The sequence below is a fragment of the Sinohyriopsis cumingii genome, chromosome 15 (genome assembly GCF_028554795.1).
Source record: "Sinohyriopsis cumingii isolate HCF-2022 chromosome 15, ASM2855479v2, whole genome shotgun sequence".
In the NCBI taxonomy this organism is placed as follows: domain Eukaryota; kingdom Metazoa; phylum Mollusca; class Bivalvia; order Unionida; family Unionidae; genus Sinohyriopsis; species Sinohyriopsis cumingii.
In genome coordinates this window covers 21,208,919-21,222,694 of record NC_142975.1, presented here as the reverse complement: position 1 = coordinate 21,222,694, position 13,776 = coordinate 21,208,919, and the positions used below count along the sequence as shown (strand labels likewise).

General features: G+C 34.7%; 1 protein-coding gene across 1 annotated transcript in view; it reads right to left on the bottom strand.

The window, feature by feature from the left end:
• LOC149781389 (polyamine-transporting ATPase 13A3-like) overlaps nt 1–13,776 on the bottom strand; it is a 409,406-nt gene that overhangs the window by 140,856 nt on the left and 254,774 nt on the right. Inside the window, exons 15-17 of the mRNA XM_089935483.1 lie at nt 8,056–8,256; nt 4,650–4,711; nt 9–153 (exon numbers count right to left, since the gene is read on the bottom strand). Coding sequence (XP_089791609.1) covers nt 9–153; nt 4,650–4,711; nt 8,056–8,256 — 408 coding nt within the window. The remainder of the gene's footprint in view (nt 1–8; nt 154–4,649; nt 4,712–8,055; nt 8,257–13,776) is intronic.

Here is a 13,776-nt window from a genome sequence, read left to right as displayed (position 1 = left end):
TAACATACCCATCCAATAGCATCAAACATAATTAGCTCAAGAGGATCTCCACTTAGCACACCATCAATAATAGTGAGTGAGTGACAGGTTGCCATGGCTACTTGTACTGGACCTTTGGGCACCCTGCTCATGTCAAATATTTCTGTCTCAAACCTGCAAATTATAATGTCTTGTACTGAATCTGGGTAAGGAAATTTCAACTAAATAAAACTTGAATACAAAAATGGATCAAGAAATAAAGATCTGACATTCCAAAATGTAAGCAAATTTAATGATAATTTAACTCATTTTTTTAAAAAATAAATCCACAGATGTATTACGTTCATCTTTTTATATGCTTTTCTTAAACTACAGACATAGGCATATTATTTTTAATTCCGATGTCATCCATAATACTGAAAGTACACATATGTAAAATTGAAAATTTGTGAAAATTTATTTTTATGTATTCAGAATAATTTACCAAATCTCTTGAAAGTAAAGCAAACAGACACATGTCTGGGTATATGCATGTTCTTTATTGGTACTATATTTAAATCATACTCAGGGCTGCATTCAGATTTTTACAACTTTTAGAACGTGTGCCCACTTTCATCTTAACAATAAAGGGAGAGGGGCAAACTAAGTGGGGTTTGGGAGGGCTAAGTGTTCATTATGAAAAACTTACCAGAAATGAAGATTCCAATGGGAGAATTAAATCATTAGGCTGCCACCTATATATGACATACAGAAACTGCATGTGCATATACTGTTATACATGCTTATCAAATTATAACTACTTCTAGGCTAAAGTAAACAGGAGGACCAAATGGCTCTATATCATTCACCTGGTTTACCTAACTTTAACAGTTGATCATATTAAAATGTAGTAATGTGTGAAGAAAAAATAACTATGCAACCTAATCCCAAACTTTATATCATGTTCATTTTACCTTTTTTTATACTATATCCTGATAACAAATTCTTTCCAAAAATAAAACCAGAGATTTTAATAATTTAAGCACATAAGTTTGATCAAAACTGAATCAGAGATATGGCTTCTAGACTGGTAGCATGCTCAATCCATCAGATGCAAAATCACCTCTCTAATTTGTATGTATCAAACTCATTGTTAAACCTGTCCAACATTTTGTTGACATCAGCACATATCCCACATTTGATCCAAACTTGATGAAGAATACTGAATCTAGAATGGTAACAAGGTCAGCCAGTTACTGAATCTAGAATGGTAACAAGGTCAGCCAGTTACTGAATCTAGAATGGCAACAAGGACAGCCAGTTACTGAATCTTGAATGGCAACAAGGTCAGCCAGTTACTGAATCTAGAATGGCAACAAGGACAGCCAGTTACTGAATCTAGAACGGCAACAAGGTCAACCAGTTAGATAAAAAAATCACTCATTAATATGTATATCTAGCTCTTTTTCAACGAAGAACTCAAGACAACTGGATCAGAAATATGGCTTCCTGAGCAGTAACAAGGTCAGCCAATCAGATAAATCACCCCATTAATATGTGTCAATTTTGCTCATTATTGAATTCATCTGAGATTCATAAATGTGTTCGAAATTGGACCAGAAATATGGACTGATAATGATACTTTCTTTTGTAACACAGGCCTCAAACCCATTACAATATAGTTCACAATGTGTATACATCAGCACTGTCACAAGCAATAATTATTCAACAGCTTCTGTCCCTGGAATATGTACTAAATGTATACAGCTATACTGATAATAAGAAAACTTTATATTTGTCATCTTTTGTTCTAATAAATCAAGTGCTGTTCTGCTACATATAAAAACACTTTTCTTTTAAATTTGCGTAGAGAGGGCATACACACATGAAATGAAATGAAACATTCCAGAACAGTTCCATGATCAAAAGAATATAGACAACATCTCATTTATTTAAACACCTAATTGTCAACCTTTTTCAATATTAATATATTATTTAAACACCTGTCAACCTTTTTCAATATTAATATATTATTTAAACTCCTGTCAACCTTTTTCAATATTAATATATTATTTAAACACCAAACTGTCAACCTTTTTCAATATTAATATATTATTTAAACACCTAACTGTCAACCTTTTTCAATATTAATATATTATTTAAACACCTAACTGTCAACCTTTTAGAATATTAATATATTATTTAAACACCTAACTGTCAACTTTTTTCAATATTAATATATTATTTAAACTTCTAACTTTAGCAAGTGATCATCTTTGGCAATATGGCATACCTATATTTCAGTATCTTCAACATTTCATAGTTTGAAAATTTCTCAGGATCAACAGTATAATTGAAGCACAATCATGAATACTTGCCGTGAATGTCCACCTAAAATCTGTATTTATGGAAACAGATACAATCTGCATCAGTAATATTTATGTCTCTATGAAACACTGTTGTAGGTATGCATCTACATTAAACTTAAAAAGATCTTTATATGTGGTTACCAAAAAAAGTTAAATTCATCAAAAAAATATTTATAGTTTAATAGTGCAGCAACAACTGATCAAAATCAACAATATGATTTAAAAAAGGAGGTAGAATATCTTAACACATGCCATATTTTGGTACAAGAGAAACTTATTAATGTATACTGCTAACCTCGATTTTCAACCTAGAATGGGGGGGGGGCCTTAGTTCTTCCATATAACATGCATATAATAAAATACATTTTAAAATCTTGATAATCTTTTTCAGTTTTTATGTGATGATACTGTTCATCATTTGTTACACAATGTCTGAATTGTTTACAATAAACCAGTGCTTCACCATTTCTCTAGTCTTTTCTGCCAGAAAGTAGCATCTGATCATGACCAATCAGTTTTTTTAAAGACATCATTTAAGATTTAAAAAAAAAGAAATTAGCAATACTGAAAGTATATCTTTCCAATTTTGGGATTGGCCATTAAAAGGGACATTTTAAGGTTTGCCTTTATGTAGTTCAGATGTCTGCATCAAATCTCTCAAATTCTTCTTCGTAATCACTGTTGAAAATTCACTGTGTCCTCATCTGCCATTTTTCTCCCCTACCTAACTGAAGACTTCTACATTAACTTCCTCAGTGGCTCTGTTACCATATATTTGTGCAATAGGCCTTGTCCTTTGCAGTGTAAACTTTCTTACATGGAGATAGTTTGTCACACTGTATTCATTCAGATTCAAAATCGAACACAAGATGCTACATGAAAGTTCAAGTCCAGTATTTACACTTATCTGGACCATCATGGCACAACTGAAATATATGTCAATGTCCAAGCTAGAATTTACCAAGACAATGCATCCTAATTATGTCTGGCACATTAAAGCTAGAATTTACCAAGACATCCTAATTATGTCTGGCACATCAAAGCTAGAATTTACCAAGACATCCTAATTATGTCTGGCACATCAAAGCTAGAATTTACCAAGACATCCTAATTATGTCTGGCACATCAAAGCTAGAATTTACCAAGACATCCTAATTATGTCTGGCACATCAAAGCTAGAATTTACCAAGACATCCTAATTATGTCTGGCACATCAAAGCCAGTGCTGATTACCTGTAAAAGCACCATGCCAAGGCAATTAAACATTTGCTCATGTATTGTAACAAAAAATTAAATACTGTTACTTAAGATGAAAAAGAAAACAGAACCAAGTTTATTTTCTGAAGAAAAGAAAAAGAAAGGAAATTTATCTGGACAAATCATTCCTATTATGTTTAGCATATCACTCACTGAAAAGACCACAGTGAGACTGTGAATTATCAGCTGCATAGTCTCAAAAAAATAGCAAATAATGTGAATTAATATGGTATAAAACTAAAAACCAAGTTTATTTTCCCCCCAAGAAATGAAGTTATGGAAAAGATGTCCCCTAAAGGTGCCTCTGATGAGAACAATAACACTCTGAATCTAAATATTTTATTTCAATTCAACCTTGAATAAAGATATAAATAAAGAAAAATGTAAATCAACAGTCATCAAATATTGAACATTTATGGGTATGGTAATATATTTTGCCACTGCAATGCAGTAATCTACACAGCTTTAATGGAAACGTGACAGCAAAACAATAAGTAACCAGTCATATGTATATGACATTTATTGTATTTCCAGTTAAGTTACAAAACTGAAAGCTTAGTTTATTAACATATATCAATCAAACAGCAGTACTATCAAGTTTGCAATCATTATTTCATTTTGTAATAAGACTAGTAAACAATTTAGTTACAATGCAGTGAATTAAATATTTTACAAGACAAGAGTTGACATGTAAGGTGGCTTTAGTGCCTTGATTTTTTCATCAGATTGCCCTGAAAAAACATCCTCCTTGTTTCAGTCTTCTGTAACACACACACTCTCTCTTGAAAATAGCATATTAGGTAAAAAAAAAGTGCATGTTACACATACCAAAATATGGTAAATCATTATATCACATATGACAATTATATCATTGACTGGTGTATCTGTATTACATAAAGAACATTCATAGACTAATGAGCATGACAAGAGCAATGTGCAAGGAATAAATTGCTTTTATTGGCATCACTGCAAGGAAACAATTTTTGCAGTTTATTTTAAAATTTTAAGGGAATAGTGCAATCTTGCTTTACAGATACAGATGCAACCCTGAATTCTCAAACTTACTTATTGTTGGAGGTGGGTACAACTGCCTTCATGTCAAGTCCCTCCTCTGTTAAGGTGCCTGTCTGAAATAGATTTTATCAATATTCAATAATTAAAAAATGACTACTATCCAGCCAGGAACCTTGGTGGTTCAGTAATTATATAGAGCAATGGCATGGTGGTAAATACTGGTAAAACTAAAATATTACTTATCTCAACACACAAAACAGGACAGATCTTGAAAGTGATGAACAATGTCTGACATGGAAGGATAAAAATTTGCAAATAGTCTGTCATGATAAACAACTTGATGTTTTGGCAGAAAATAACTTATCATGGACTGAACATATCAAACATATCAGTAAAAAGTAAATTCAAGTTTATGGCTTCTCAGTAGGATAAGACATTTTCTCCCTGAAAGGCACAGAAAATTATTGTATAGCTGTTACATACAACCCTATTTAGACTACTGTAATATAGTACGGGGAACTGCTCTGGTGGCCTAGTGGTTAGAGCATCCGCCTCAGATGCAGGTCATGGGTTTGAACCCCAGCTGAGTCATACCTAAGACTTATAAAAATGTTACACACAGCTGCCTCACTAGACGCTCAGTATTAACTCATTCGGCCCCAATCCGGTCTGTAGGTGTGATCCGGTTTCTGCATTCACTGGCCGATCCCGCCTGTAGTCGTGAATTGTTTACTGCATTCAATGGCCAATCCCGTCTCCAGGCGTGATGAATGTTTGTTAGATACAACGTTTCTGATTGGTTAGAAATGGTTTATTCCAAGAACTAAACAACTATTAAACCAATCAGAAATGATTTTACTTTCATTTGTGGAAATTTGAATTGTTCAGAAGCAAAGGGCTAAAGTTTGAGAGCGGTTTAACTACACGTGTTCTGTTCATGAAAACTCATAAATGATGGCGGATGGAAGAGTGATTTTTGATGAGAGCAAAATTGTTTAGTTTCTCGGGTTTGATCTTGAAAATATTGAGCAAGCTGAGGAAAGATATGTTCAGCAGTTGAATATTTTGTGAGATTTAGATTTGGACATAGAAGTTTCTGAGATTGAATCGTCCGAAGATGATGATGCTGACAGAGTTCTTGTGGATAAATGTTGCACATAAGTTTGTAAATACTGTATAAATAAGTTGTGAAAGACTTTGACAAATAGGGAAAAAATTACATCAATGTGTTGACAAATTCATTTGAAATAAATGGAGAAAATTTCGTGGATTTTGTTTGGATATAAGAAGAGAAATTAAGGTAAGAGTGAATGCATGTGCACGATGTTTTCAAACAGGTAAAAACTATGGGGCACAAGCAGCTAGACACAGCTTTGTGCTTCTGAGGCATATCAGCAGAGATACTAAAAACAGTGCTGGGGCCGAATGAGTTAAGAGGTTAGTATTAAGGCTGGTTGGCCTGGTGTCAGGATAATGTGGCTGGGTGGGACAGGATGCTACATGTCTGCGGCATGATGTCCCTGTGATAGATGTCACTATAAACTGCCACACTGCAGACTTAGTGATATGACTGAAAAATTGTTAAAGCTACGTTAAAAATCCAAATCACATACACAGTCACACAGTATGGGGTAATTCAAATGATAAAACCATAGTTGGCACATCTTCAAAAAAGAGTATTTAGGCTAACATCAATCCAGAAAGAAAGCTGGTAAGGAAAGGAAAATTTAGCTGGTAAGTAATAAATATTACCTATTAAAGACCGAATCCATTTGAGAAAAGCAAAATTAATGTACAGGATATCCAATAATAGTGCTCCTGAATATTTACAATTACTATTCCAGTATAGGCTACCTGTTAATACTCCCCACCAGTGATCCATGTCTACCAAACAGTATAAAATTCCCAAACCAAATAGGGAATTATTTTTTAAAAGTTTCCAATACTCTGGAACTTTGCTCTGGAATAGCATTCCAGATGAGATTAGAAATGCCCACTCTACTGCCTTCTTCCAAACCTAATATAGCCAGTGGCTTCAGAGGTGCAGCTAAAGTAAATAAATTCCCTTCTATGAGGGCCTCAAGGTAGATAAGTTCTTAGCTAATTGTGTTACCCTCTTTAAATAAAGTCATAATTGTTATTATTATTATTATTATCATCAAGCTCACAATATGTGCATTGTGGATTCAAATCCTGCCCAGATCAACTTGGATCAGCTAGTGCTACAGGTTCTGGGCAGGGCACATAACTTTTCTTGTCCTGCCACTAAATATACTTTCATACACTGATAAGCCCTAAGGACCAATCAATTCTTCAACCTACATGACAATCCATTTCCACTTAGACAACCTTTTATCACTATTTAAATTAGTACAAACTAAAGTTGAAGAAGAATAAAAACTAATTAGTGTACTAAAGCAAATGGCACTATTCCATTTGGTAACTACCTGATTTATGAACTGAAATTTGTAAACATAAAATTCAAATTCGAGGCTGAAAAATATTTGGAGAAAGATCTGCAGTCACAGATTTGAACAATTTGTATTGTGGATTCACATCCTGACTGAGAGCAAATCAGAGAAAAAGAAATTCTACCAAAATTATTCCTTGCTATAGTATTCACACACCCTCCCATTTGTTTGTAGCCCCCTACCAATTTTAAAAAGGCAACACACCAAGAATGTAAAAAAACATACAAAACTTTGTTATTTCACTCACTGATTTATAATTTCTAACCTGTCAGCAACACTGTCAACTTATGCGCATTACAGAGCAAACAGAAGTTTCCAATGCAAACAAGTAGATAGACTGCTCAGTGTCCTTTTCTGGTTTCTAGAATAATCTATTTCAGTAAAAACTGTGTTTTCTGCATCCAATATTTGCAATGTCTAATTTTAATATTTCTAAAACAAATTGAACAAATAAAAAAAGGAACTCTTGTATACCTGTGTTCAAAGATAAGTAACTCCAGGAATAGTGAGATTATCAAAGACAGTGAACTACATCACATCTGGTGCCTGAAGACAAAGAATTGTCCATGCAAATATGGTGACTCTATTACCCAAAAAAACCAAAGTCCCAATTAATTTGAGATGCCAACAAGCTGACAGTGTTTGGGACACCCTGGCAACAACCAGGATAGAACTTATAAATTAGTAAATGAAATAACTAAGTTTTGTTCATTTTCTATATCCATGAAGCCTTTTGTTTTCAAAATTAGTAGGGGTGTACAAACAAACTAGAAGGTTTGTGAATAATATAACAGCAAGAATTAATAAAACAGGAAACATAAAATATAAAGCAAAATTAACAGAAAAATATAAAGCAAAATTACAATTTAGATAAATATAAAAATGATGGACAATGTGAAATTTAATTATCATGGTTAAAAAGGCTCACTAATGCTATAACAAAATATAAATACAGATCTTATTATGTGATGGATTGGATATCTAACCTTGTCAAAACACACAGCATTGATAGTACCACAGACATTTATACTTCTAGGACTGATGCAATAGATTAGTTGTCTCTTCAGTCGTCTCTGGGCAAACACAATTCCCACAGTCAGGGCAGCAGGAAGTGCAGGTGGTACAGCAATTGTAACCAGGTCCAAGGCACGAATAATGATATCTGAGGTTGTTTCTTCACCCAAAACCTAAGGAAACAATATAGTACAGATTTACATTACAGTTGTAGACAGATCTGAATGCACACTATTTAATAACACAGATGATTCCAAATATCAACTTGGGGCATGGATTAGAAACAAAATAACAAGAGTAAAGTAAATGGTATAATATATGTGTGAGTGTGATTTAGATTTTTAATGTAACTTTAACAATTTTTCAGTCAGATCGCTATGGTGTCTGCACTGTGGCTTTTTATATTATACACCAATCCTGTGTTTAATAACTAGCAGGTCATGGTTGACTCTGGAGATTACTGACCAATAGGTCTCAATGACCTTTGGTCAAGTTATTCAGTCTATAACCAAATATTTACTATACAGAAACCATCTGACTTGCCATGGCAGCAATTTCTAATTCACAATCTAAAATGTTCCTTATTACCCTTGGTGCAAGTCACTCTCAAAATTTGGTCAAAGAACTTCTCTGGAACAAAAGTTACTCTGCAAAAATGATTTGTCTTTAAGAAACAATGACCAAAACTTTTTACCACAGAAATAATAAGGTCTCAAACATACCTTTAGTTAAAACTCTCCACAAACTTTGGTCAAGGCATATGGTCTAGAATTTAAATTAACATGCAAGCAACATTTTTCTAATTTCATAGTCAAAAGGAACCTTGACTATTGAACCCAAAATCAATAGGAGGCTTCTTTCTTACCTACCATACAAATCTATGACTGTTGGTGAAGGTACATCACTGTGAACTGAAATGCTCAGATTCCATACATAGCAAAGAGTATTTGAGTTATCCTTGCATGCAGTGGTATAATGTGTTCTTGGGCACACCACTGACAAGATTTCCATTTGCCTTTCTACACTTTTAAATTGGAAGGCCATCTTGCTTGAGCAATGTCTCAACCATTGTATGTGAGAACGGTTTGTTCCTAAGTGCTTCTGCAGGTTCAAAAACTCTGGGGTTGCAATGAAACGACTGCTGCTTGCTTGAGTCGATGAGGGAAATGTCTTAATTTTCATGGAGATTTCTGTTGTAAAATTCATGAGGTGATCAATCCACAATATTTCCCATTTTAGTAGAACAATGAAGATGAGGTGACATTCTAATTCTCTTTCTTTCTGTATAACCTACAATCAAAGGCACAGCCCTTTGGATCCAGGACTGGTGAGACAATTGTTGGGACAAAGGCATTCAACCATGTTGCAAATACGTTAACAATTAATAAATCCATTCAGGCAAATTTCTGAGTGAAAAGCAAGGGATGAAGATAACATTCTGTTTGTATTCTGAGGTCCACTGCCACCATGAGCAAACCCTGGATGCGAAGGAATGCTCTAGTGGGTAGAATTGTCCTATATGAGCAAGGAAGCCACATATTTTCAGTGCTCATTCTTGAGGGAGACTTACTCTGTTTATCTGACTGTTAAACTCCATACCTAGATCAACAAAATGTTGAGATGGTACAAGGTTGGATTTATCCTTGTTAACAAGGAAACCATGGTTGAGAAAGAAATATGTCTTGTTCCAAGATATATTACTAACCTGATGTTTGGGTATAATGTAATGCAGGTAATTGATATTGCTCCCATAGAGGTGGTCTGGAATAGCCCATTTACCCAGCCTATCAACTTTGTAAAACCCAAGGTACTAATGTTGAGTCCAGCTGGGAGTACCCTGAACTAGTAAAGTGTTTTTCTAGGTGAATCACAGGAACTTCCTTGAAGCCATATGAATGGGGACATAAAGATACATATCTTGCAAATCCAGGCTGATTGCAGTCTCCCTCTTGAACAGCATTTAAAACCTGCAGTGGTGTTTCTTTCATAAATCAAAGGATATGAAAGATTTGACAGACTATGCTTAAGCTAATGACAGGGCAAAGAATGTGCACTGAAAATGATACTGAGTTCCTAATGGAAACTATTTATCCAGACCTTAGGTCATCTTGGCATATCTTGCCCCATTTGGTAGCAAAAAATTGGAGCCATCATCCTGGGATCTGTGATAAGGATGGCATGATGGCATTTTATTTAGATAGGGAGGCTCTTGTGGAGACAAATGCTGGCAAAAATAATCAGATTTCCTTCATGCTGTCTCTTGTCCACTTTTGTTTGGGAGAACTGCAGTTTTCAATGATTGTAGATACGGAAGGACTGCTTCCCAGTGGCCAGAGTCCTAGTGGATTCCATGCAGTCATTTTTTGTTGAGTGCCTTGAAATTCCCTCTGCTGTAGATGAGACTGTGAGGAGGAAAATTGATCTCCAGGGTGGTTTGATTGTAGATCTGACTACTAAAGAGATTAGATGATAAAGGTTGCAATTACTGCTTGGCCTATGATGGTCTTAAGAAAGATGGAGGTAGAGAGCCCTGCATCTTGTTCTGCCAGGTGTAAGATCATAGCTGCTATTATGACATTGGCCAGAGTATGTTGGGTAGCTCTCTTCAAGATGCAAGCCATTCTGAAAAGAGACTGCGACACATGTCCTGTGTGATTCAGAGTGGAAGAGGATACACTGTGTTTTGCCTGTGAAAGAATTCCAACACAGGGCCCATGACCAAGAGGTTATGCACCAACTGCTATGTCATTAAAAGTCTTTCAATCCATGTGTGCAGTGGATGGCTTTGTCATCCCCAAAAGCTGGATATCTCTGTCAAATCATGGTTTATCCAAATGGAAAACTGGTGTGTGTAATTTCGGAAGTTCTATGGAAGGTGCATTTGCAAGAAAAAGTGTTAGTTGATGCTTGGGTCTTGACATTATAAGCAGCCCAGAATGTCAGTTACTCTGCCAGATTCTAGAAGTAATTTGAAAGTAGATTTTCCCTCTTTAGTGTACAGATATCAATAGTTCTAAATAAATACAGTTTTTGTTGTCCTTCATATGTGTATTTATACCACATACAATATATCAAACTATGGTTTGACTCTTTTGGATACATGGTAATTCAGTATGTGTACCAGATGCATGGGTTGCTTGTATATTTGCACATATGCACAATGAGCACCTGAAGTGAATAAGTACTTGTATCATATGATTTCTGCAGTTGCAGAGATGCTGCCAGGAATTTTCTTAAGAGAGGGAGGTCCCCCACACCTCCAGAGGGGGAGAATCTGAGTGGGGTAACAATGTTCAATGGGAGCTGATGGTAACAACATCATCATGAGGTATGTGCACACCTAATTTAAGACAAGCATTTAACGACGTATCATTTCTTGAATAACAAATATATAATGTATTTGCATTTCCAATTTAGTTTGGTGAGCTGGTAAATATTCTTCTCTGCTTCTTATCACTTCACATCTTCAGCGCCTCTGAAAACCAGAAACGGTTTTTATGACCAACTTATATCTGAATACCTATCATTTTGTTCACTGTTTCTGATGTTAAGAGCAGTGTGAATTCTGTTTGTGAACTAAATCCATCCCACAATCTGCTGTTTGTAATGGGAGAACCACTACAATTTTGGCCAAGTTAAACAAATCAGGAAACTGGTCTTCATGATATTCCAACATAATTTTCCACAACACAACTGTGTTGTCCCTAGAATAATTCTGTTGTAGGCTCACATTTATTGCAATGCTGTATTCAGCCAAGACTGCAACCTTTGAAAAATGAAGGTTACCTGTGCAACCATCTTTATTAGTAAGTAAATTATCTTTTTCTTTTCTTGACAGAGAATACACAACATCCCTCTTTTTTGCTTTCTGTCTTTTCTAGTTGTAGGTAATCAACCACGTGTCTCGGAACTTTGGTTCCTTTTTCTATTCTTCTAAGCCACCAGTTCCATGGAAGAGGTGCCAACTATTTCCATCTCATTGGTTTTGTGTGACATCTTCAATTCCCATTGGAACATGAGAGCTTCCCTCTTGCTCCAGTGTATCAATCATAGCAGATGATCTCAATGTATAGAAATCATTTATCTTTCATTTAACATTAAAAAAACTCACTGCTTGTTACACTCTATATAATTTTGTTATGTCTTATCAGTGGATCAGTTTGTTATACTCCTCTAAATTGGAACCACTGGACAGTTTCTGCAAAACCACAGCAGATCTTAATCATAATCAAATATATGCTTGTATTCCAACACTAAATTTACCTTAGTATAGCCTGATTGAGATCACCTGCTAAATAGACAACCAAAAATCTATTTCACAATCTGTTATTTTAATTTTTTTTCTTGAAAAAAATTTAAATTAAATTTAATTTTTTTTAGCACACATTAGGTACAACAAAACTGCAAATAATTTATGTCACCTTTCCCTGATAGGTTTTGCAAAGCTGTGACAAATCATTTCTGTTGCAAGAAACTCACAATCCCATGGCCTGGTAGCATCTCTGCAGTTGTTTTTATATGTAACTACTAGGATCCACCAGGCAGATTACACCACTCCCTCGACAACTCGCGCCCTGATAACTCGCGAACCCGCTTATAATGTGGTGTCAGGCACGGGTCCCATTTTTAAACCTGAAAATACCCAAAATAATTAACCCTATTTGTTGAACTTGAAGAAACTCGTGATCAAAATTGGTAACGGAAACTCTGACGTATCACTCATTTTATCATTGAAAACAGTAGATAGGACCTGAAAATTTTAATCAACACTATGAAATATCAAATTTAAAAATAACTCATACAATCTTTTACATTTTCTTTCCAAACGACATTCCTAGTACACCGCAATTAACGATATGTAAAGAAATTTTGATCAATGAAAATATCACTTATGCCAAGTGGAGGCATTACTTTAATAAATAAATACAAATTAAATAATTGTTTTATCAACTGAAATTTGTGTTCTAGTTCCGTCTTTTAGTTCCTTATAAGTGTAATCGTCATAAGTGCAATGTGTCCTCTTGTAATTACACATAAAATGCGTCAATCTACCATAACAGCTATGCTTGTGAGCATTTCTCTGAGAACCTAATTAAGTGCCGACCGTGTTATGATAACTGACTTGCGGAATTATTTGTTGCATTGTTGCACTGAATTAAAAGCTGGCATATTTTATATTATCATGTTAATTATGTCTTTAGAATATAAAAAAGGAGGTGGAATAAAAGAAAAGTTAAAAGGCACAAAAATCGGACTAACTTAAAATCTAGCGGCCTTGGTCGTATGTTGGGTGAACTCACTTTGTTTGATCAATCTAACACTGTAATAAATGTTATTGTGTATGTAACAGAAACTACCTTAAATTAACCGACTCTTTCATAACTGTGATCAAAGATAATAATAATAATAATGAGGACTTTCTATAGTGCCTAATCTTTAGAAGCTCTAAGTGCTTTACAACATTAGGCAACACCTATAATATAAAAAACATATAATGGAATGATTACAAAAATAAACTCCATGAAATTAGAAAATGTTAAAAAACATGCTGAGAATATTTAAGGTAGGAAACATTATTAGGTCTTTAAGTTTGTTCTTGCAGTCGAAATAAGTGAGTTTTGAGAGCCCTCTTGAATGTGATCACTGTGACTTTGTGTCTAAGTTCAGTGGGCAATTCATTCCACGTTGCTGGG